The 23,659-nt window shown below is 34.0% G+C and overlaps 3 protein-coding genes and 1 pseudogene across 4 annotated transcripts; 2 read left to right on the forward strand and 2 right to left on the reverse strand.

The window, feature by feature from the left end:
* Positions 1-112: 112 nt before the first annotated feature.
* Positions 113-8,129, reverse strand: LOC145577574 (transcription initiation factor IIF subunit alpha-like). The gene is made up of 9 exons (XM_081635067.1): positions 7,769-8,129; positions 7,512-7,679; positions 4,847-4,992; positions 4,056-4,429; positions 3,183-3,298; positions 1,748-1,918; positions 1,433-1,639; positions 1,110-1,325; positions 113-449 (listed from the first exon to the last, which is right to left on the reverse strand). Exons 1-9 carry the CDS (start codon positions 7,937-7,939, stop codon positions 354-356), a joined length of 1,665 nt encoding a protein of 554 aa, XP_081491193.1. The 5' UTR covers positions 7,940-8,129; the 3' UTR covers positions 113-353.
* Positions 8,130-9,584: 1,455 nt separating this feature from the next.
* Positions 9,585-14,233, forward strand: LOC145579610 (alkaline ceramidase-like; annotated as a pseudogene). The gene is made up of 3 exons (XR_014099170.1): positions 9,585-9,862; positions 12,357-12,698; positions 13,167-14,233. The product of XR_014099170.1 is annotated as an alkaline ceramidase-like (transcript).
* Positions 14,234-16,704: 2,471 nt separating this feature from the next.
* Positions 16,705-18,258, forward strand: LOC145579612 (umecyanin-like). Its single transcript, XM_081636845.1, has 2 exons — positions 16,705-17,028; positions 17,765-18,258. The coding sequence occupies exons 1-2, from the start codon at positions 16,842-16,844 to the stop codon at positions 18,121-18,123; spliced, it is 546 nt and encodes a 181-aa protein (XP_081492971.1). The 5' UTR covers positions 16,705-16,841; the 3' UTR covers positions 18,124-18,258.
* A 669-nt stretch (positions 18,259-18,927) lies between these two features.
* Positions 18,928-22,097, reverse strand: LOC145579613 (transcription initiation factor IIF subunit alpha-like). Its single transcript, XM_081636846.1, has 3 exons — positions 21,892-22,097; positions 19,523-19,716; positions 18,928-19,050 (listed from the first exon to the last, which is right to left on the reverse strand). Exons 1-3 carry the CDS (start codon positions 21,947-21,949, stop codon positions 18,949-18,951), a joined length of 354 nt encoding a protein of 117 aa, XP_081492972.1. The 5' UTR covers positions 21,950-22,097; the 3' UTR covers positions 18,928-18,948.
* Between the last annotated feature and the right edge of the window lie 1,562 nt (positions 22,098-23,659).

Consider the following 23,659-nt stretch of genomic DNA (forward strand, 5'->3'; position numbering starts at 1 on the left):
AGAGGTTTACAGAAAATGGCAATAAAATGTAATTTATCAATAAATTTTTTCCTGAGAGTATTGTTAATTTGTGTTCTTTAATGAAATTGGACAACTTAAGCAAACTACGAAGTACTTTAAATTGAGCTCTTTCATATTCAGTACTCAGATAAGATAATTCCCCTTGCGGTCTTGCAGTAAGTTGTACGAGTATATAATATTTCCACACAGAAATTAATCAGACATCTATGTGACTAGTTTAGTCAGGATATGAATTCTACAGCTTTACAAGTCCTGATATTCCATTGCCTTGTGAAAGAGTTCACAATATCAAACATATAGCGTCTTATTTTCTATCTGAATTATAACCAGATTTATCTGCCCCTCTCCCTTAGCACAACAAAACTCTTGTTATCGCTCTTCTGTATCTTAGAGATCCGCTTCAAAATATCAGCAAACGCCTTCTTGTCCTGCCAAAAAGAAAAAACAGGCTTGAGGAACAGACTCAGACATAGCATTGTTTATCATTTGGTATAGTTAACAAGTACGCCACAGAAATATACAGCCATGCCAGCTACGATAAAATGAGAAGTGAAGCGGACCAAAGGAAGACATCAGGAATTCACATCATGATATAACCAAATCATAAAGGTTCAATACTATGCACAACAATGAGTAACCATTCAAACAAACAGCCAACAAAAACATATTGCTTGATCACGGACAACTGATATTGGTAAGGCAAACTTTTGTTTGAAGAGGAAAAAGTGAACATACAAATGTATTTTGAGTAGAGGTGTCAAAAACACACCCGACCCGACCCGATCCGAAAAATATCCGATTCAGATTTGGACTCGTGCAGACATGACAATTTAGTATGACTTAACTTTAAAAATTGACCTGACCCGACCCGACCTGACCATATTAGACCCGATCGGATCATCCGAAGTGACACCCCTAATTTTGAGGATTATGAATTTATGATGATTATGTCAAGATACAAATCATAGCCACAATGTGGAACATAGATTTCTAACAGCACCAAAATTCAGATCCGTGCAATTTAATCATAACATCATGTACCCAACAATGTGCCTCGAGTAAAAATGAAATAATATATTAATATGTACCTCTGGTGACTTTAGTCTTGATTTAAATGTGGCCACAAGATCAGCAGTGGTTACAGGAGCTTTTTGCAACAACACAGCTCTAATTTCTTCTTCCGAGACAGGGCCCTGAGCAGGTGTTCCTGAAGTAGATGTACCAGCCTTTGTAGACGATGGTGGTGTAACTTTTAGGGCCCCGCCATTTTTTGATGCATTTTCCTTTGCGGCTGATTTCACATCCTACCCCCCAACATCAAAATCAGTCGAGTGGAAGGAACTAAAAACGACAAATTACATCAACAGTATAACAAGCAAATGAAAAAAGGCCAGGTGAGAAAGTGACTTACATTTTCAGTTTTCACCTTCTTATGAGGAGCTGCACTAGAAGATTTTGTATCATCACCATTTTTCCTTTTTCCTTTTGCTGATTTTGAGGCAGGAGTTGCCCGAGAAGATCCTCCAGAAGCTGGTTTTGCAGGGCTGCTATCAGCTGGCTCATCTTTAGGGTCCTTCAACTTCGGAGCTAAAACGGGAGAAGGGCGATCTTCCTCATCCTAACATTATATAAATTGATTGGAGTGAATGCAACAAAATTTCAGATAGAAAAAGGCAACTAGCATTAATGTCTATGAAGAAAATAATATGCAGCTACTAAATATTACGTCATCATCATCATCCTCTTCATCTTTCTTTTTTTTGGCTGAGCTGTCATCTTCTTCGTCTCTGTCAGACTCATTAAGCCCATTGGCCTGTCCCTGCAGCAATTTTTTCAGCTCCTTTCCTGATTTGCTCAGTCCTCCCTCCTCTTCATTAGCCTCATCGTCATCCTCGTCCTAAGAAACTTTATATATGAGTATCATTCAAATAATAATAATAATTCAATTTGCAAATCCACAAATGATACCACTTCAGTCAGCCAAAAGGAGCAATTCTGACATCCTAGTGAACATCATTTACTCCTAAAATCAGATTATAATCCTCAAATGAACTTCTTCAGAGTCTGGACACAGAAGGCCTAGTTGATTTACATAATGTTAGAATCTTGGAATATTAAGTATTACTAAAACAAAACATTGCTGACTTCATCTCTCCTCAAAACTGCATACATGTTACTTTCTTATGAAATTTTTTCCCGCCTAAAACCATTGATGATGTCATTTTTTTGTAATTTTTTCTTTCTCCAGAAAGGATTTTTTTTTTCCTTTGAAGAGTGGAAGGGTGGGACCATGGAGGGCTTAAACGAGGGAGAGGGAGACCGAAAATGTCTTGGTTGGAAAGAGTTAGAACGGATATGAAGTTTATGGATTTACATGAGGAGGAGAATCTTTGTCGATGATTACACGGAATAATCAAATTTGGTTCATGTAGCCGACCCCACTTATGGGATTAAGGCTTTGATTGATTGTGTGATACGTCGTAAACAAGCTAAGTAAGTTCTTTCAACAACTTTAATCCAAAAAATCGAAGTGTAGTAAATTGAATAACAACCGTATTCCTTTATTTTGATTTAAAGATCTATCATTCCTTCTCAATTCCTTAACACTAACTAATATTCAAATGTATAGAAATTTTCTGAAATATTCTAACTGTATTTCTTTTAAGAAATCTCCTTCCAACGAATTTATGACAAAATTGAAAAGATTCATTGTATATACGAGTTCTATACTATAGCAAAGAAATCGTGCACCGTACAGGGATAATCTAATTGAAATTAATATAGCAAAGAAACGAAATGCACTTTTGCCTCTAGCAGCATAATGAGCGAGGGGTTGCTAAATCAGAAGCCAAACCATTAAACTTCCAATTATACTAACCATCCATAGGCTCAGCACAATACCAAAAACCAAGTCCAAATAAAGTAACATATGACTAAACAGATAACTTAGGGTGCGTTTTATCCATCAGATTTTACTAATCTTAACTTATCTAGTTTAGACTGTATTAAAACTTATTTAGTTGTAATTTAAACTTGAGTAACCCTTCTCAACCCTTATTTTTATTAATACAAATGACAATAAGTTGAACAGACAGGCCCTTACAGAAACTGCTTTAGGGCAGTTCAATTTGGGTGTATAAAATGGTTCATTGAACACAAACCTGCTTAATCTCTGGGGGTGCAGGAACTTCAGGAGCTAGGTCTTCCCGCTCCTCAGGATCATTACCAACAGCTTCATCGTCATCAGTGAAAATTTCTTCATGCTCCCAGTCATCACCTAGATGATTCCAAACAAAAGCAATCAAAAACATGATTAGTTATTGCTGTGTTTCATTTTTAACCCTAAATTAGTCTATTTGATAAGATGACCCCAACCAACCATTGAAAGTGGAAGAGCTCCTTCAAGGACCCTAACCACATTACATTCCACTTCCACTGCCACAATAGCAAATTCTACCATTCTGAAGTGCGGGAAGGTATCAATACAGCTCTAAAGATCGGTTAAAATGCTCCTATTAACACTTGATACCTTTAAATCAAAAGTAGGGGAATTCTTATAATAGAAGTATCTGATACATAGCAGTGCCTGACACAGAGTCAATACAAACCACAGTGATTAGGGATACATAAATAACAGTGCCTGATACATGTTTTCAACAAAGGACCCTTCCCCACCCCACCCCACGACACCTGGAGTCCACAAAACAGAGAGAGAGAGAGCCGGGGGGGGGGGGGGGGGTAAGCTCTAGATATGAAGTTGATCAAATGATCAGATGTTGCCCAGATTATGTCAAAATAAATAATAATGGCATGTACTGACATGCAGTTAGATGTGGCTGACAAAATGCTGATTCAGCTTAATAACAAGAGCCATAAACATCAAATATCATCACTATCAGAACTAGGACAAAGGTAGGTACCTAGAAATTTTAACACTGACCATCTTAAAGAGTTTAGGACGATATGGTTTGAAGTCTGGAACCACACAAAATAATAATAATGACAATAGATGTAAAACAACACAAAATCCTCACCTTTCTCAATATTATCATCTTCATCATCAAAGTCACCTCCAGCAGGGCTTTCATTGCCGTCGTCGTCATCAGCTCCGTTGCTAGATCCAATTTTTGGCTTCCTATCTGCATCCTCTTCTCCTTCATCCTCTCCCTTTTCTGAAGCATTACCCTCCTTTTCAGCAGTTGATTTCTTGCGACCTTTCCCTGCACCACCAGTAGGAATATCTTTCACAAGATTTGCATCAAAGGTTGGGAATGCAGCAGCCCCATTGCTGGCTGTCTTCATCATCCATCTTTCGTAACCATCAACAAACTTTCTCCTATTTTTCATCTTCTCCTCTGCTTCTTCTAACGTAAGTTGCTTATATTGTGCAACCTTATTAAAGTTGTACCTGGCATAGCACAAGTGATCACAAACTGTTTTTGGATTACTAGTTTTGGGGTGGTGGGGAATGAGGGGTGAGAGAATGCCAATAATTCATGCAATAAGAAACTAAGAGCAGCCCAAAGTGTTATCATGGAATCATATTTGACTCACATCACCACATTATAAGGGTTATTGACTATTGAGTTACTTTGAATGTGATAGCAATATCATCTGAGATATAGAGCCCTGAAAGCTATAGCTGTACTGTAAAGAATAGACAAGATGCGTGCAATCAGTAATCACAACATACAGTAACTGTCTGCACAGTATATAATTGGATACTACATAAAGGACACAGTGTCAACTATGGTTAAGTTAAACTTAAAATTTTGGAAAAAAAAAATGGAGTTCTTAAATTGTACGAGTGAAATTTATCACATACCAAGAACCAGCTGGTATAGCAACAAACTCTTTGGCCTGCATCATTAGGAGATAATATGTAGCAGATTGTGCACCTTCCAAATGACCCTGGAACTGTGATTGACCAGTTTCATCTTCCAGCATCCAAGGCTTATTCTTTAACTTCTCCTATTGAAGATTACACATCAATGTTACTATAATTCACATGGAACAAGCAGCAAGAAATGTCAATAACTTGTCCAACATGACTGCACATCAAGTAACCTACAAACACAAGATGAAAGCAATATAACTGCATGTTTTCAGATAACGTATATACTAAATGACTGCCCAAGACCATCACTATTATTAGTTTTGATAGTTACAAGTTAAAGGATACATACCAAACTATAAGCCTTACAAAGACATATGGAAGAAAGGAACAATTTCGACACCAAAAGACAAATAAGATTTCAAATCAACACAGAATAACTTCTTTACAGAGCAAAATAAGCTAATTGTCATGTGGGCAAGTCAGGGAGGTAAGACTTTGAAGCTAGACATTAAAGCTAACAAATTGAATATCAAAAAGAATTGCAGGTTCAACCCAAGTATATCTACATACAAATAGAAGGATAGATAGCAAGAGTTTAGAACTTTAGATCTCCAATCCACAAAACAAAAGTAAAAAGAGTGCAAAAAACTGTCTGAATTTACGCGGTACACATAACGAAATATATTAAATCTTTTTTGATAACAGAGTTCTGTAATTTAGAGCTGATGACTGAACAATATTAAAGATGCCAAGCGTTGCATCATTAAATTAAGGATATAAACTGGCAACAATGACAAACAAGCAATTAATTTTATAAAATGAATACATCTGGTAGCTTTACATGTATTGGCATGATAGTATATCATGTTCACAAGTATAGAAAATAACAAATTAATGTTAAGAAAGTATAGATAGATAAAACATCATGCTTAAGGTAGTAAATTTCAAAATTAATCCGTGGATCTAACATCTTGTACTCTCTACGAGCCAAATCATTTGCATCATTTTGACTTTCAGGATTATATTTTCAAATTAAGACCACTAGCTTATTGAAACATGTTTCAACATTTACAGCATAAGGAAAGCCTTTTATGCTGTATACATATATTCTGTGCATACACGAAATACATGACCTGGTAAATACAGCTACATTAGACAATACAAAAACAATCACAGCCTTATTTTAAAGAACATTCTATTATATCATACTCCCTCCGTTCTTTTTTGTCTGCCCATTTGACTTTTCATGGCCTTTAAGATACGTCTTAAAACATAAATATCTCCAATACTATATACGCAATAATTATAAAAGTTCAATATTCTTAAAGTAGACATTGTAATGAATCCAACAAGGCCCCACATGAATACCTTATTTCATATAGGTTAGAGATGATTTTAAAAGTTTGATCCAAAAAAATACAATGGGACAAACAAATAGGGACCGAGGGAGTAATAGAAACAGAAAATCTCAATATAGTGTCAATCATGTCACTCTACAAACACTTGAGAGGATATGATGCAATATTAGTCTTCTAAAGTTTTTCACACACTCCCATCTGAAGTAGTTTACCTAAACAAAGTAATATATTGAGTGACAGGAAACCTTTTTAAAGTTTGAAAAAGAACCCTTTATTATCTTGATAAGTGGGTAGCACAATTAATTACTAGAGCAAAATAAACACTCCCTCCTTTCCTTGATTTCAAACTTATCATTAAAGGTGCCTCAAAATAAACTTCATATTTGCCTTTTCACTTATAGCTAATAATTTACAAAATACCTTTTCCTCCTTTCTCCACCCCCCTGACCCTTTCTCCTTTTTGTCAAACATATTATCATTTGAAATTTCACTATACATTTAACAACCATTCTTAATCTTCACATCAAGCCAAAATGTAAAGTTCGTGATGGGACGTCCATATAAATAGCAAGATTGATGTTTAGAATTTAGATCACCCTTCTTTCTTTACTATTAATTAATTGTGATAAGTGTAAGTAAAACCATATAACCATATCTTCAATTGTGCTCTGTCCCCCACATGCAATATTTTCAAGTTTCAACAGAACTAAAATTCTTCATGCTAACACCATTCACTATAATTCAATCCCCATCCTCCTTCCGACCTTCCCCCAAAAGATAGCACATACAAATGCACCAAAATGATTGTTCATCTAGCATCCACAAAGCTGTCCATCTACAATCACTTGTTCAGCAAAAGCTAAACCACTCAAAAAGCACAAATCGCAGCAACTAGAAGCCATAAACATATTGCTTTCCCGGGTAGCAACAAATCAACAAACACCCTTCCCACACTGATCACGTACTCCCATACAAGCTTCAAGCGTGCCCCAATGAGTATCTTATCAACCCGACCACCTCCACTTCAAACACGAATCAAATGATCCAAACAGTTGCAACTGATACCGCCATTTGACATATTGATCAACTCTCAAAGAACTTTTTAGAATAATATATCACCTAATTACAACAGAATTTACTCTTAACCAGCTAAGCACTTATCAACCATATTGTTTCCACAATCCAAGATAAACAACTAATAAAGAAAAGTGACTAAAAACCCTAAGCATTAATTCAATTAAATGGTATACCCAATTCTAAAATTAGCTCTTCCCCACAAACTTAGAAAGATTTACCTTCAAAGTATCGCTAATCTGGCGACCTTGATGTCCTTGAATCCCTTCTTTCTGCAAAGTCCATTTATTCTCCGCACTCTTCTTCTTGGAGAAATTCGGCAATCCAGTCGGAAATCTCCCAATGAAGTAATTCTTATCATTGCTCGAATTCGTCCTAACATTATACTCCTACAAAATTCATCGATCAAATTCAAATTCATTCAATTCAACAGAAAATGAATCATATGATGATAAAGATGAGAGAGAAAATTGCGCACACGAATCAATCGAGTGATAGGGGTGCCACATTCGAAGCATTTAGCGCGATTTTCCGCCATAGTTTTACCGCAGTTAGAGCACAGCGTCAAATGCTTGCAATTGCTGCCGTAGAGATCGCTGCTTGATCCGCATCGACCACATGTTGGCTTCAGCATCAAATCGAACGACATAGCTGAGGTTTTGCAGCAAGAATTTCTGGAAATTGGAAGAAGATTATTGGGAATTAGGGATTATAGTTTGAAGAATTAGGGTTTGTCAGTTTCGTATGAATTATGAACAGGGTTTTTTTTGTTTGATTTTGGAGAGTGGTTTGTGTTGGAATTAATTTTGCCAAGAAATGAGCTCGATTTAGGCTTTTATTTACAAGGCCTCCGATAAAATGATGAACCGTGGTTGTCGGAAAGATAGTGCTCCGTATTTGATATACACCGTATTATCTTCGTTTATATTATTTGCAACGATTTGGCATAAAATATATTGAAAAATGTCTAATCGTTGGCTCGTCGCAAATAATATAAAATAGAGGCACTACAAAATACTTAGTATGCTTCTCAAATGACAAAAATGTACGTAAATAGACTTTTCTTTTTATTCACGGTTTTATAAGCGTAAAGTCGTAATGATTTTATTTAGGTTTAGTGATTTTGCCTATAATATTACAAATTTACAATTTTAGCCTCATAATAACAAATTATGTTTATTAAAAAAAAGAAACTACAGCTCCCTCAAATTGTATGGTGGTTTTTAGAGGCCTTGACTGATAAAGTGAAATGATCAAAATTATGTATTACTTTGTAGTGAATAAGTCTGTCAAACTAATATATTTCATACTTTGTATCTCATATTATGAATATACAAAAATATGTACATAATCTAGACTAATGTGCTATATTAGATATTGTTTTTGTTTCAAACTATGTACTTACTCAGCTGCACAATTTCGATTTTATGAATATGGCATACAATCAATATCAATATATATATATATATTAAAACTCAATGGCAAGGATTGTAATCCTGCCATGTGTCACCAATCTCGCCACGTGTCATTATGGCTTGACAAATCATGTGGTACACCAATGACATAACTTATGATACTTTGTAATAAATTTGCATTTTAATTTAAATGAGTTATTCATGTTCATAAATTCTAAAATTTTAATTGTCAATTTATATGTGCATTTTTTAACAACAATATGATTACAAAGTTCAATTCATTTCTTTCAATTTATATAGGTTATATGTATTTAAAATATGTAATTAAAATGCGTAGTAATTTTAAACGTTTTTTCTTTTAACCATAAGATAGGTTTACTTTGTTCTTAAAAAAATACATATATGTTTACTTACTTTAATTGAAGGAGTTTTTACAACAAATGAAAAATAATCTAATACTAAGCATAAAATTTAGGTTGCTACATAATGAATAATAAATTTTAATGTATACTAATATTAGCAAAAATAAACACGTGATCATTTTTATTGCACTTTATTTTATTATAATTTTTTATTTACAAACAATGACCCGGAACATCGTCCGGACCAAAAACTAGTTTTAAAATGATATTCCATAAATAATAAGTGTATTTTTTCGGAATTCTTACTTCTTTTACCTTAATACAATAATGCATAAAGGAGGTCAAGAGTTGGCTAAAGTGCTAGCAAGAGATCACGTGAGAAGGCACGATAGTGGAGAGCGATGCATATGTTGTCGTGACGCACGTGATAAAAAAAATGTGAGGGTTGAGGTACGGAGAGTCCTTAAAATCACTGTACATTTTTCCACTTTTGGTTTTTTCAAACTAAAAACTGAAACTCCTTGAAAGAAACCTAGCCTCACATTTCTACTATTTGTACAGTGGTCAGTGGATGCTGCCTGACCTTTGTTCTCTGATATTTTCTTCCCTCACCGGCGACCCACCGAGAATGGCGGCGACCGGTGAACGGTGAACGGAGACCCACCTAAGAACGGAGGTGACCGGACAAAAATCAAAGGGAGACTGAGGTTCAAAGTCGACATCTTTCCCTCTCTTCCCTTGAAAAATTGATGCATTAGAAAGTAAAGTTCAGTGATATCATCTCTTCTTACAAAGGTAATTATAAAATTTTTCCTTTATGTGTTGTTGATCAGACACTTAACCCTTTTTATTGATTGTAGAGTTGAAAGGTGTTTGATTAGATTATTTGCCTTTTTTTTGGTAGAATTTGTATCAGTTGAATATAATTGATAACTTGCACTTTGACTTTTTAATCAAATGTGAGAATGATTTGTAATTATGTGTGTGTTAGATATAGCCTTTAAAGATTGCATTTTGAGTATGATCTCTTAATTTCAACATCTATGAATTATGGGCATCGGTATTACTCATAGGAAACATAAAAGGATGAATTTTGGATTTTGATTTGTGGGTATGTGCTTGGATTTTGTTTTACGGGTGTTGGGCGTTTTTATTGCTGGATTAAACATTGACATTGTTTGATAGTACTAAACATTGACATAATTGATCAGACACTTATTGCTGCCATGTTGTAGTCTTGTAGATATGTGTTTTGTTCATGTGGATTGCTTTGCTTGGAGTAAGATTATGGCACATTTGGTTTGTTCATTTGATATTTGGTCAGTTGTGATGTTGGTTGATATAATATGTATATTTAAGTGTGTTTTTAGATTAGTGCATGATGCAAATAGAAATTCGTGGCGAATGCTTGGATGGGATCCTGTAGAATTCAAACTCCAATGAAAGTAATCCTGATAAGGCATGTTGGAGAACGTGCATAGAGGAACAATAGGGCCATAGGGGGAAGAGCGAAGCATTCATACCTGAGGGTTTCATGCATATCTGCATATGATATAATATGAATTTTGGGGTGTTACCAAGTGTATAGCTGTATCTAAGTGTATCAAGAGTTAATGAAGGATCTAGCTGGCTAAGAAACATGAGTAGCAAAAATTTGAAGCTCTGTGAAAAACAATAGCCACTTGACTCCATAACTAATTCAAAAGAGACCTATATTTTGCCATGCATGTATTTGAAAGTTTAAAAAGTGATTTATCTTTGTGATTTCAACATGATGAACACTTGCAGCCTTGCAGGCTGGCCTTAAAGAATCAATTGAACAAAGATAGTATTCTAGGTCATGCAGCCATAGGAGAGATATGTAAACCTGAGTCAATGTAGGAGACAGAATACCACTGTTTTCCCTTTTGTAATTCATACACATTTAGTAGTTTCTTTGCTAGCTTCTTTACTCGTTGGCTCTGACATAGCTTTAAAGCTTTGGCTGGGAGGAACAACGGGAGCCACAATGCCTTTCCCATTTCCACCTCTTTTGCTGTTTTCCCATCAGATAGAGGAAGAGCTTGTGCTTCCCAACATTCTATAATTTCTTTTGGTCTTAAGTACGATATACTAACTTTGAGTGAAACAATTTAAAGGGTAAAACTGTATGGGAATTTATTTTTAACCATTGTCCAAATTTTTATTCCCTCCATCCCTAAAGATCACCCTTTACGCATTATTCATTTTGTTAACTTTTGGTTTAGTTGAGTTGATAAGAGACAAAAGTGGTGAGGTCAAAAGTATTTTATTTGAGAATAATGCCGATGAGCTGAAGGAGATAACGATGAAGGGTAAGGCTTTTTGGTGGATGCTTATGCTTACCCTACATTATTATACGCTTCATTAGTATCCCCTTCCGCTAAATCAACTATTGGCGGATGCGTATGCTCCCTTTTTCAATTTCTTTTTTTTCAAGGTGAAGGAATTATATAAATCAAGAGGACCATGATTGGAAACTATTAATATTTAGACAACGGGTACAAACTTATATCCATGCCATTTTAACCGTTAAATTTGTCTCACTTAAAATATACAGCATATCATAATTAGAATGGTATTATTATTGCTTTAAGCTTTTGCACCTTTCTTTTGTTGGAGGTATACACTACTGGTATGCCATTTCAACTCGTATGAAGTACTTTGCTCGTGGTGTTTCTATTTGTAAGGTATTTGATCATGGGTTCGTTGAGAATTGAACCATTTCATTGTCCATTTCCTGCACATCTGGGATTTTCATCCTTCTATTGTTTTTTCTACTCTCATTGTTGTCATACTATTGTAACATTATTTTTAACATACAACAGAATTTGCATTAAATCTTTTGTTATTTTGTGTTCAATTACTTGTCATTAAATAATTAAGTAATGGTTTCTCATGTTTTCAACCCTCAGAAATCATCTTACTCATTATTGAGGTAGTATCTTCAGTATTATTATTCTTGGATAATTCTCAGGCAATAAAATAGTTGTATGATTCAGTTTAGAGCTCATTCTTCCTATTGCTTAAGAAGACTTTTGCTTTCTCAGCATGAGACTTTCTGTGTCATCAAGTCTAAAATCTTCTGTGACAGAAGTCTTTGTGACTATTGTCAAGTGCTTTGTTAAGCCTGTTTTTTTTTCCCCCTAATTCTGTTTTATTTTAATTTTTGCTTTTGTCTTGAGCTCTTCACTATGTGTCATCTTTTTTTGACTAGGAAAAGGAGGGAAGATATTTTGTTCTTAGCTAAATATTAGGCCTATATATGCAGGAATAGCTTGGAGATCATAAAAGCTCTGCAATGTTTCGAATAATCAATCTAGATCGACCAATATTGTGCTTCACCAGCTTTATGATCAATGGATGATGAAATGTTAAACTTCTGGGGCCCAGTCACATCTTCTATTGACTGGTGTGAAGACAATTATGTTTGTTCATCTTATATTGCAGAATTTTACAACACAATATCTAATATACCAGCTATCATCTTAGCTGTCATTGGCCTCATAATTGCCTTGAGTCAGTGTTTTGAGAAGAGATTTACTGTTCTTCACCTTTCAAATATGATACTTGCAATGGGGAGCATAACGTTCCATGGAACACTGCAACGTGTGTAAGTAACTTAGTTTATTTCTCCTAAAATTATCATGTTTTTTTACCCTATCTTAGTTTCTTAAATATGATTCTACATCATTGCATCTAATGGTAAAATTTGTGCATTTATTAGTTCATGACTTCCTTGGTCTGACTAGTTGACAGCTTGATCATATCTTTTGCACCTCGAGTCTTTGGTTAATTGAAATTGAGGTGTTTAACTTGTCAGGCTACTAGATTGGTGGGATCATATTTTTCCTTTACTTATTTGTGTCTTTCTTCTTATCCCCCCCCCCCCCCCCCCCCCCCCCACCCCCCCTTCTCACACTTTTTTTTTCTTCTCATTGCTTGTTTTTGCTGTATTGTGTTCATTGCTTCAATTTTAATGCCTGGATTCTATTTGAGATATCTGGTATTGGTAGCATCGTTGTTCATTTGAAAAATGTTGATTATTCCTGCATGAAACATGCCTTTATTTGTTTTACAGGCAACAGCAAAGTGATGAGACTCCAATGGTTTGGGAAATGCTCCTTTATATCTACATTCTGTATTCACCTGATTGGCATTACTGAAGCACAATGCCCACATTTCTCTTCCTCTATGGTGTTATTTTTGCCGAGATTAGTTTTAAAGTTCATTATGCTGTCCTCTGCCTCCTTTGCATCCCTCGGATGTACAAATACTACATCCACACAGGGGATTCTGCAGCCAAGCGTCTTGCAAAGCTTTATGTGATCACATTATTTCTTGCAAGCCTGTGTTGGGTTAGTGACCGTGTTTTCTGCGAGCATGTATCTGCTTGGCCTATCAATCCACAAGGACATGCTTTATGGCACGTCTTTATGGGCTTTAACTCTTACTTTGCAAATGCATTTCTGATGTTTTGTCGTGCTCAGCAGCGAGGATGGGGTCCAAAGATTGTTTATTTCTTGGGTCTTGTCTCCTATGTGAAGATCGATAAACCAAAATCTCAGTAAACAAACACAATTACGCAAAGATGGTTGAACACCTTTCCCAGTCCCTTAACTCCACAGATTAAGGTGTCTCACTGCCTGATAGTAACCCACTCAGAAGGGACTTGACAATCTTGACAAAGCCTGTTCTGAAGTATTTCTTTTTTGGGTAAGGAGAAGGCCCATCTTAAAAGGGGGGAATTTAAGGGAAATCCCTACTGGAATGAGCTTAACACCTAGAAGTCGGAGAACTAGCCAACTACTCTAGCCTCCTTGACAAAGCCTGTTCTGAAGTATGGCTTGTCACGAAACTATCATTAACCATTCATACAGCAGTAGACGATTACGGGCAATTTTGGTAAAGCAAATATTCTTGTTTTTATATTAGGGTCTAGATTAGTCAAAGCTATGATAGTTTTTTTGTTAGTAGAACTCAAGTATAGGTTCTACAGTTCTTCAGTAAGTTTCGGGTTTCTTTATTTGGTGGAAAGTGTAAATTCTTTGATTCATCTGTGTTACTGTTACCCAGAAGCTGAAATTTCTTGCTTATGCAACCGTTTTGGTGATTTATACATTTGTACAACTCGACGACTCTTTGACTTTGATATTTTACCTCTTTCATGTTTAATACAAAGTAGTAATTGCTATTATGTCTTCATATTTTGTTTAACAATAGTCATGTGTTTCGATTACCATAATTTATTATCGGCTTAAAAGAACAGTACTGTAGTTGGTCTGTAGGTAGTCTAGGTACCGTTCGTACAAGTTTGTGTCTATGCTATTACGCCACGAGACACGACTCACACGAGAGTTATGTTGTAATGTTGTATGCATGGAACTCGTGCTCCCAGGCCCCAGTAGTAATTTATGTGGTCAATTAATCTGACGCTTGTTACTCGTACAAAATGGACTTTATCTTCCTTTACTCTGTATTTTGCCCCCACTTAACAGCCTCTTAATTTTTTCTATAAATTAATAATGGTAGATAAGTTTGAATGAGAAAGTAATATCTTGTACGGAGTAAAAAAAATAATTTTCTTTATACATAGGAGTTTTGATTTCAATTAAGGCTTTATTTCGTTTGATGTAAAATGCTTTCATGGTAAATAATTCTCATTATTTCCCAAAATTATGTCCATAATAGTGAAAAGTCAAAGTGTTGTGATTTTCCTTGAAAATACATTATTCATGGATATTAATTTTTCACTGAAAATGTTTTACATCAAACTAAACAGGACCTAAATGTAAAATGTTACTCATACTTTATATTTTATAGATCACGAGAAATAATAGAAGTTCCTTATATAAGAGGAGATAGGAGGCCAAGGGCCTGTTTACTTCAGCTTAATTTCAGTTCGTTTCCTAATTTCCTTCTCTTATAAAATATTCAGTTCAGTTCAGTTGAGTTCAATTCATTCCAGCTCAATTCAGTAAACGTGAATAGGCTCTAAGTTATTAACTAGTAACTTTCAGTCATAATATTAGGGGTGCTCCGTGCTCACCAATCTCTTATATGTAACCTACATTTGGATAGACTTGGATTCTATTTAAAAAATTGTTTCCATCCTAAGAATGAACAAATGCTATCTAATCCAATTCCTAAAAGATAGCTGATCTAAATCAACCCAATAAGAATGACCATCTTAGATAAAAGAAAAATGGTAAATTTACTAGAAAATCCAACAAAAAAAAAAAAAAAAAAAAAATGGTACATTTATTTACCTGAGAATCCAACAACCCAAAAGTAAATTAAAAGGGCACACGCTTGCCACGAGGACTAAGCACTATTTCGTCTATTTGGAACTTGGGATTAGGGGAATATCTATATACGTAGTATATTTCACCCTCAAAATAGAAAACTTATTTTTTATTTTTGCTTATTTATGTACCGTACATTTTAATATAAAGAACTATATAACTGTAACGTCTCATTTGATAACCGGTTATAAACAATAGTAATGTGAAAGAATTTATATGTAATGATGAAAAGAAAATTCATGTTTATTCCCATGATCACTCAAAATGACCATTTTCCTTCTAACTTTCCAACCTCACTTAAAATACCACCCAAATGATAATGGATGGTAATGATTTAAAAAAAAAAAAAAAAATGCTTGGGGCCTTGGGGGATGAGATTGGATTCATATGGAGATTATAGCCTATAGGTTGTATTTCATTCTAAATTACCCTTAAATTTCTTTCCTATTAGTCTATTACCACGTTTGATTACTTGCTACAAAACAAGCCGTAAGTATTTCACTTTAAATATCAATACAATATTACTTATCAGTATTTTTTTTTTTTGGTGAAAATATACTTATCAGTATTAACATAAAGTAATTTCGAGTAGTTGGAATATGATCTTGCCATTTCATATTTTTCGCCTATTCATGTGCTCATACTTAATTCATTTATATTATTCTTTCACAACTTCCGTTATCAATTAATCTATCAATTTATAACCATTAACCACTTTTTACTACTTGAAATTTTCTTATTTGAACTAGAATTAACTTATTAATATATTATTCATATGTTATGTGACAAACTTATCTTTCTTCAAAAAAAAAAAACTTATCTTATACTCGTCGACTATATAATTTAAATTTTTGAATAAGTTGAGTAGAAAGGAGGCAAAGCTAATAACTAGCGGGACAAAATATTTTTTGTTGTTTCCTCAAAAAAAAAAAAAAAAAAAAATTGTTATCACACCATTTTGATTGTATTTCAATAATTCAATACAATACTCTGTATAACTCTATTTATTTGGAGCTTTCATTTTTTCTATTGGTTTTCATTTTGTCTCTTTAATCAATAATCCAACATTTTCCTAATAATGTTAAATTTAGTAGGCAAGAAATATACCTCACTAATTTAAATACTTGTGACAAATACATAGGTCCCTTAGGAAACTGCCTTGAAACATCCTTTACTTTGTACAAAAGTGAAAGTACGTAACAAGCAAAATAAAACAAAAACTACAAAAAATTAAAATAAATAACATAAAATAAAATAAAATAATTGAAAAGTGAGTTTGAAAGATAGATAAAAAGAGACTGGTAGTTGTAGTAAGGCTATGAGAAAAATATAAAAGGGTACTGGTAGTTGTAATAATAATATTAGGCTTCTTATTCACTCTTATTATTTGCTGTTTATAAACTCCTTTTACACTTTTTGTTGCAGTTTTAATTTCTACCACTTGTGAAAATATGGGTTGCGTCAAGAAAAACTTGTTCATGTTATTGTTGTTGATGGTGGTGGTTGTGTTTGTTATTGGTGGCAAAAAGACCGAGGCTCAAGTTCACCACGTCGTCGGAGATGATCGTGGTTGGGAACTCGCTTCCGATATCGCTTCGTGGGCCGCTGGCCGGAGTTTTGTTGTTGGGGACTTCCTATGTATGCTTTCTTACACTACTGTCTTTACACTTTCTATTTCTTGAAGTCTTTACTATTGTGTTTATGTCATTTTTTATTATAAAACTGATTATGAGATGCTAACCATAAACTCGATCGGTTTTTATATTCTATCAAAGTTTTTGGGTTAGAGTTTTACAGTTGGTTTTGATATTTTACTAGACCAATTTCGTGCAATTAACTTGAGTTGTTAGGGGTTTTTGGGAGGTTTGTGAAAATAAAAGAGTGGTTTATTTTAGTAGTTTTGGAATATTGGAGATGTTACTTTACTTTCATCTTTGAGAAACCCCATGGTTTTGTCAATTGGGAGAGTGATTGCCTAATTATTTCTGTATTAGCCCTACTAGGGTTGATGCCCATGACTCAATTTGTGTACATAGATACTAACTTGGTAAATTATAGGCCATATATGAATTTAGATTCATGTCTATTATGTGTTGATACACGTTATCAAGATTGGTAGTTATAGACTACGTGACTAATTTTAAACAACCGCATCAAATGCTAATTGCTTTCTTTTTCGTTACTGATTAGAGAAATATTTGTGGTCAATTTATCATCACCTATAAAGTTGTCTTATGATGATAAAACGATCTTATTTAAAAATATGTATCAATGCTAATATATCAATGCTAATATATCATATATGTGTAACACGTTTAAAATTACCGTCTCTAATTTATTGTAGCATAACCTTTTTGACGTGGCTAATTCACAGGGTTTGCCTACTCTAGTGGCTTAGACGAAGACAAGATAGTCGAGTTAAAAAGCAAGGATGAATTTGAGTCGTGTGATTTGAGCAAACCAATCAAAATTTATGACAACGGCTTAGATAAAATTTCACTAGAAGAGGAAGGGATCCGCTACTTCGCAAGTACAAATTCTGAAAGTTGTAATAAAGGATTAAAGCTTCCTGTTGAGATCAAGTCCAAATCAACGGCTGTGATTCAATCATCAATATCATCATGGAATTCTGTCTTGGCCCAAGAACCCACTGCTCCATCTTCTTCAACTAAGATTTGTGGGCCCACTTTCATGATTATTGCTACACTCATTTTCTATTATATGGGGATATAAGTATATCTATTATCATTTTTATTAATTTGTTATAACATTTTGTTTGAACTTAATTCTTAAAAAAAAAAAAAAAGTATTATTGTGATTTGTTATGGTGCATTGGTGCCTAAGTCCAATTCTCTATTTCATGTGGTAGTAACAAGTTGAATACTGAGTTTTGAACTTGTGAAAGTTTTTGCAACAGTTTCTGTTATTTTGTAGATGCAACAAAGAGTACTTTAGATACTCCCATTTACTCGTAACATCTTGAGATGTGGGACTCGAGTCGAGACCTTATACTCCGCATCACATATGTAGGTATCATTTATTCTTTGTAACTCTCTTAGCAGTAAAAAACTAAAAAAAAGTTGTTGAAAAAAATGTACTTCATATTTTCTCTTCACATGATTTAGTTGTTCATATATGAAAGTTGACGATCACCATTCACGCCCAAAAAAACAGAAATATTTTGAATAATATTTGAAATTTTTAGAGGTTTACAGAAATTGGAAATAAAAAGTAATTTATCCAGAGTTTTTTTCCTGAGAACATTAGGTTGCACTCTTTAATGAAACCGTATAATCTCAGCAAACTCTTTAAACTGAGTTCGTTTGATTTCTGTGCTCTGGAAAAAAATCAATCCCCTTGTAGTCTTGTAAGTTGTATACGATATTTAACAGATGTTAATCAAACATTATCTGTATGACAAGTTTAGGCAGCATATGAATTCTACATCTTTACATTTCACTTGATACCATGGAAAAAAGTTCACAAATCTAAACAATAGCGTCTCTTTTTTTTTTTTTTGTTTTTTTTTTTTTTTGTCTGGATTATAGTAGACAATAATCAGGTTATATTGCCCCATTCCTTTAGCACAACATAAGTCTTGTTATCGATCTTCAGCAACCTGGAGATCCTTTTCAAAATGTCAGCAAATGCTTTTATATCCTGCAGAAAAATAAATACGGGTTTAGGAAACAGAATCAGACAAAGCATTTTTAATCATTTGGCCAACTTAAGTAAGCCAGGGAAGTATACGGGCATACAGCCATAACAGCTACAACAAAGTATGAGGGGAAAGCAATAAATAGGAAGACATCAGGGTTCCACATCTTAATTTAACCATATCATTTTGGATAACAACAAAAACATTATAATTGATCATATAAAACTACTGAACACAAATTTAACCTAAAGTAATTTGGGAGGCAACCTTTTGTTCAGGGAGGAAAGAGATAACAATCATAACACTAATGTGTTACAAGTGTATTTTGAGGAATTACTAATATTTCAAGATAAAAAAAAAAGACCATCATAAATTTCTAAAAGAACCATACTTCAGATCCTTGCAATTCAATCATAACATCATGTAACCAACAATGTGTCTCAGGTAAAAAGGAAATAATATATTAATATGTACCTGTTGTGTCTTTAATCTTTCTTTGAATGCACCCACAAGATCACTAGTGGTTACAGGTCCATATTGCAACAATATAGCTCCAATTTCCTCTTCTAAGATAGGGCCCTGAGCAAGCGTGCCTGAAGTAGATGTACTAGCCTCCATAGACGATGGTGTTGTAGCTGAAGCAGGAATGCCTGAAGTAGATGTACCACCTAGATGATTCCCCACAAAAGCAGTCAGAAGCATGATTTGTTAATGTTGTGTTTCTTTTGCACCCCTCTATAAAAGCCTTTCTAATGAGAAGATTCGCTTCATATATTAAAAAAAAATTGAAAGAGCACCCTCAAGGACCCCAATTACACCACCTTCCACAGCCAAAACGGAATAACCTACAATTGCTAAGAGCAGGAAGGTATCAATACAGCCTTAAGAGATGTTACATGACCTTATTAATACTTCACACTTTACTCTGAGCTAAAAGTAGGTCATTTTCATATAATAGTAATGTCTGAAACATAGCAATGCCTGACACAAGAGTCTGAGTAAGTGAGTAACATAGCTTCATTACACTTTTTAGTGGGGTGCAAACCATAATAAGATGACATTATAATGGATTCATTTGTTCATCCCCCTTCAAATTTCATTCACTTTTAGGCAATGAATAACTGAAAACTATACTGCACAATTTAAGTTCAATATTAATAGGAAGCACCATCCAGCCCAATATCTTGCTAAATTTCCACTTCAGATCCCAAAAAATAATCAACTTCTCCAATTTGGTCACATTATCACTGATTAACATTGACACAAACAACTTGCTTGTAAGCATTCTTGTCCTGAAAAATAAGAAATTATGGTGATAAATTAGAATATAATATAACTAGGGACTTCAATACAAAACAGCACAATGATTAGTGATTACAAGCTTTCAATAGTGGACCCTTTCCCCTCCCCAACTGGCCAACCCCTTGTTCAAACCAGAGTGACAGAGATAGAAGAGGGGGGGGGGGGGGGGGGGGGGGGGAGGAGGTTAATCAAATGGTCAGTTATTTGCCCAGATTAGGTCCAAAATAATAGGGACGTGTGTAGTTGTCCAAAAAGCTGATAAAGGTTGTATTCAAATACACTAGCCTAAACCTAATACAACTAAGGAAATTCATTTCTTTGCATACTACGTATTTCACATTGTATCAAGCTGACCCTGGAAATACATACCAGTCCTTAATTTAGTAAACATTTTATCATATATCGTAATAAGGGGAAAAAATCCCAAAAATCCTTGAAAAAACAGTCAAAACTATACAAACATTTGAGAAGAGGGTATGTTGCATTGTTGCAACATTTCATGTTCTAAGCTATATTCCACAGATGCTTCCAAACATGTTAGTCTGCCTTAACAAAGTAACTTGAGAATCAGGGAATCCATTTAAGCTTTTTGAAAAAGAACTTGACATTATCCCAATAAATGGGATAACATAATTCACTAACAGAGCCAAATAAACTTCATGGTGAGACAAAGGCCAAAGAATAATACTTCCATGAAAAACTTAACAAACTAATACTTCATATCATCAATCTCTCCATCCCATCAATCTTTCTCTCCATCTCATCAATCTTTTCCCTTTTCCCAAACAAGTTATCTTTCGACACTTTAACCATACATTTAACAAACATTCTTAATCTTCATCTCTAACCAAAATTTATAGTTCATGATGAGACAAAGGCCAAAGAGTAATAATAAGGAAAAAAAAACAGGCAAAATACGGGCATAAAATAGGAGAGTATATTCATCTACTCAGCAAATTTGATGTTTAGAACTTCAGATCACCCTCCCTACTTTACTTGTAAAGCTGTACTCCGCAATGCCTTACACCGAGATCCTCAATTACGCTCTCCCTCAATACACATAGCAATAAAATAGTTACTCCGTCCATTAGTCTCATTCTCACTGTACTTGCTCATCTAGCATCCACTCAACGAGCACAAATCGCGGTAACTAGAAGCCGTAAACACATTTGATATTTCTTTCCAGGGCAGCAACACATCAACAAACTCCCATCCCACACCATTCACATACTTTCATACAAAATTTGAGCAAGCCGGAAAGAGCAACTTATCAACCTGACCACCCTACTTCAAAGTAGACAAATTGATCCACTCTCAAAGAACACTTCAGAATTATTGATAAACTAATTACAATAGATTTTACTCTAAAAAAGCTAAGAATTTATCAACCACATTGTTTCCTCAATCCAAATATTAATAAACAATTAAGAAAAGTGATCAACGTACATAAACAGAAATTCTTCTACAAAATTCAACATTCAAATTGATTCAATTCAACAGAAGATAATCAAATGAGGATAAAAATGATAGAGAAGATTAACCGCTATTGTTTGATCCAGATGTTAGCCTCAGGGCATTCAGCATTATATCGTGCGACATCGCTGAGAGGTTTAGTGGCAGGAATTTCTGGAAATTGGAAGAGGATTATTCAGAATTAGGGATTATAGTCGAAGAATTAGGGTTTGTCAGTTTTTGTTTAAGAGATTATTTTGCCGCGAAAGTAGGTTGAGTCGGGTATAAAGCGTCAAAAAAGGTGGCAAAGATTTCATGAACTCTACCTGAAATTTTTGTTTATCGGCTAAACCCATCTCGCTCCTTGGACTTCCTACGCTACATGAAAATAATTATTTTAAGAGTGGAAAATTTGCAAATTACATTCATTTAAAGTTAATAATTTATAAATTGCAATTATTTAAAAAAAATTGTAAATTGCAATTCAAAAATTCCTATAAATTGTAATTTGCAGTTAGATTCAACTTTTCATCGGTTTACGTGTCGAAAAATATTCGGTTAAGGTTTTAGGGGTCATTTTAGCTCTTAAGGATTCGAATTGAGCTCGAAATTAGCAAACAAATAATTTTAGTGCTTTAAGGTGAGTTGCAATAATGGTGATGCAATTTGTGGTTCCTGCAGGTGGATGCACGATCCACATAGTGCATCCGCTGCGGAATATACATCATGTTGTATCATAATGTACATGACTATAGAAAAGAACATATTGTTCAATTCTAATGTACACGAATTATTTTGAGTTTCAGTTTTGTCAAAAAGGAAAATATAAGTAGTAATTTTTTTTTTACCATACATTAATTTCTAATCATTTCAAACTATACTCTCTCTCTAGAAGATTTCTCTCCCAAAAAAGAAAAACTGAAAACCGCTTCAAATTCATCAAACCTTAAGAAAAAATTCGTGAATTTCAAACTTCTTGGTGCAAAATTGTTCAAGATGGTTGACGAAAACAAAAGGTAAGTACAATTTCGACATGCATAGTTGTTCAATTTGAGTTCGATTGTTAGTTTTTGCAAGTTTTTGGTGTAAATTTGTGAATTATGTGGTTTTGGTGTTGCAATGAGAAACTATATAAATTTCTTGAAAAAGACCGATCAATTATTATATTTTGAAAAAAGAAAGCAAGCAAATAAACAAATTCAGAAAAAGTTGTAGCTCTAAATAATACAATGTACATTAAAATACAGTAAAATGTTCTTTTTCATATTTTATAAAGCGGATGAACATATTATAGAAACGTGTTAGAGATATGAGATATCGAAAAATATATGTGTAATATATTTTCCGTAGATATCATTAAGAGAATAATATATTTAGGTTTATTTATGTCAAGATATTATTAAGAGAATATATCTTTAGGATTTATGGTTATACTAGTATATCTTTTAGGAAGATTGTTTCCTATCTTACGAGCTTAGGTTTTGTATAAATTCTCGACCTATTGATGAATAATAATCAAGCAATACAAGTCATTCATTCTCTCTTCACCTCTAATTTGTCATGGTATTAAGGGCAGGTTAGATCTTGGGAGGGTTTCACAAAATTTCCCCCCGACGGTGGGTTAGAAAATTAAACCCGTCGGTGGGATAAAACTTTAACCAAAGCTATAATTTTTTTTCCCCTCAATACTAAAGAATCATGCGTGATGTTACACATATATTTTCCGATAACTCATATCTGTAACAAAACGTAATGAACAAATCTATATTCTTACAATGTAAAGAGCATATTATTAAAATATAATGAACATATACTTAGAGTGAAAAGAACTTGCGTACTATTTAATAATAATGTTTT

This window comes from Chenopodium album, chromosome 14 (genome assembly GCF_948465745.1).
Source record: "Chenopodium album chromosome 14, dcCheAlbu1.1, whole genome shotgun sequence".
In the NCBI taxonomy this organism is placed as follows: domain Eukaryota; kingdom Viridiplantae; phylum Streptophyta; class Magnoliopsida; order Caryophyllales; family Amaranthaceae; genus Chenopodium; species Chenopodium album.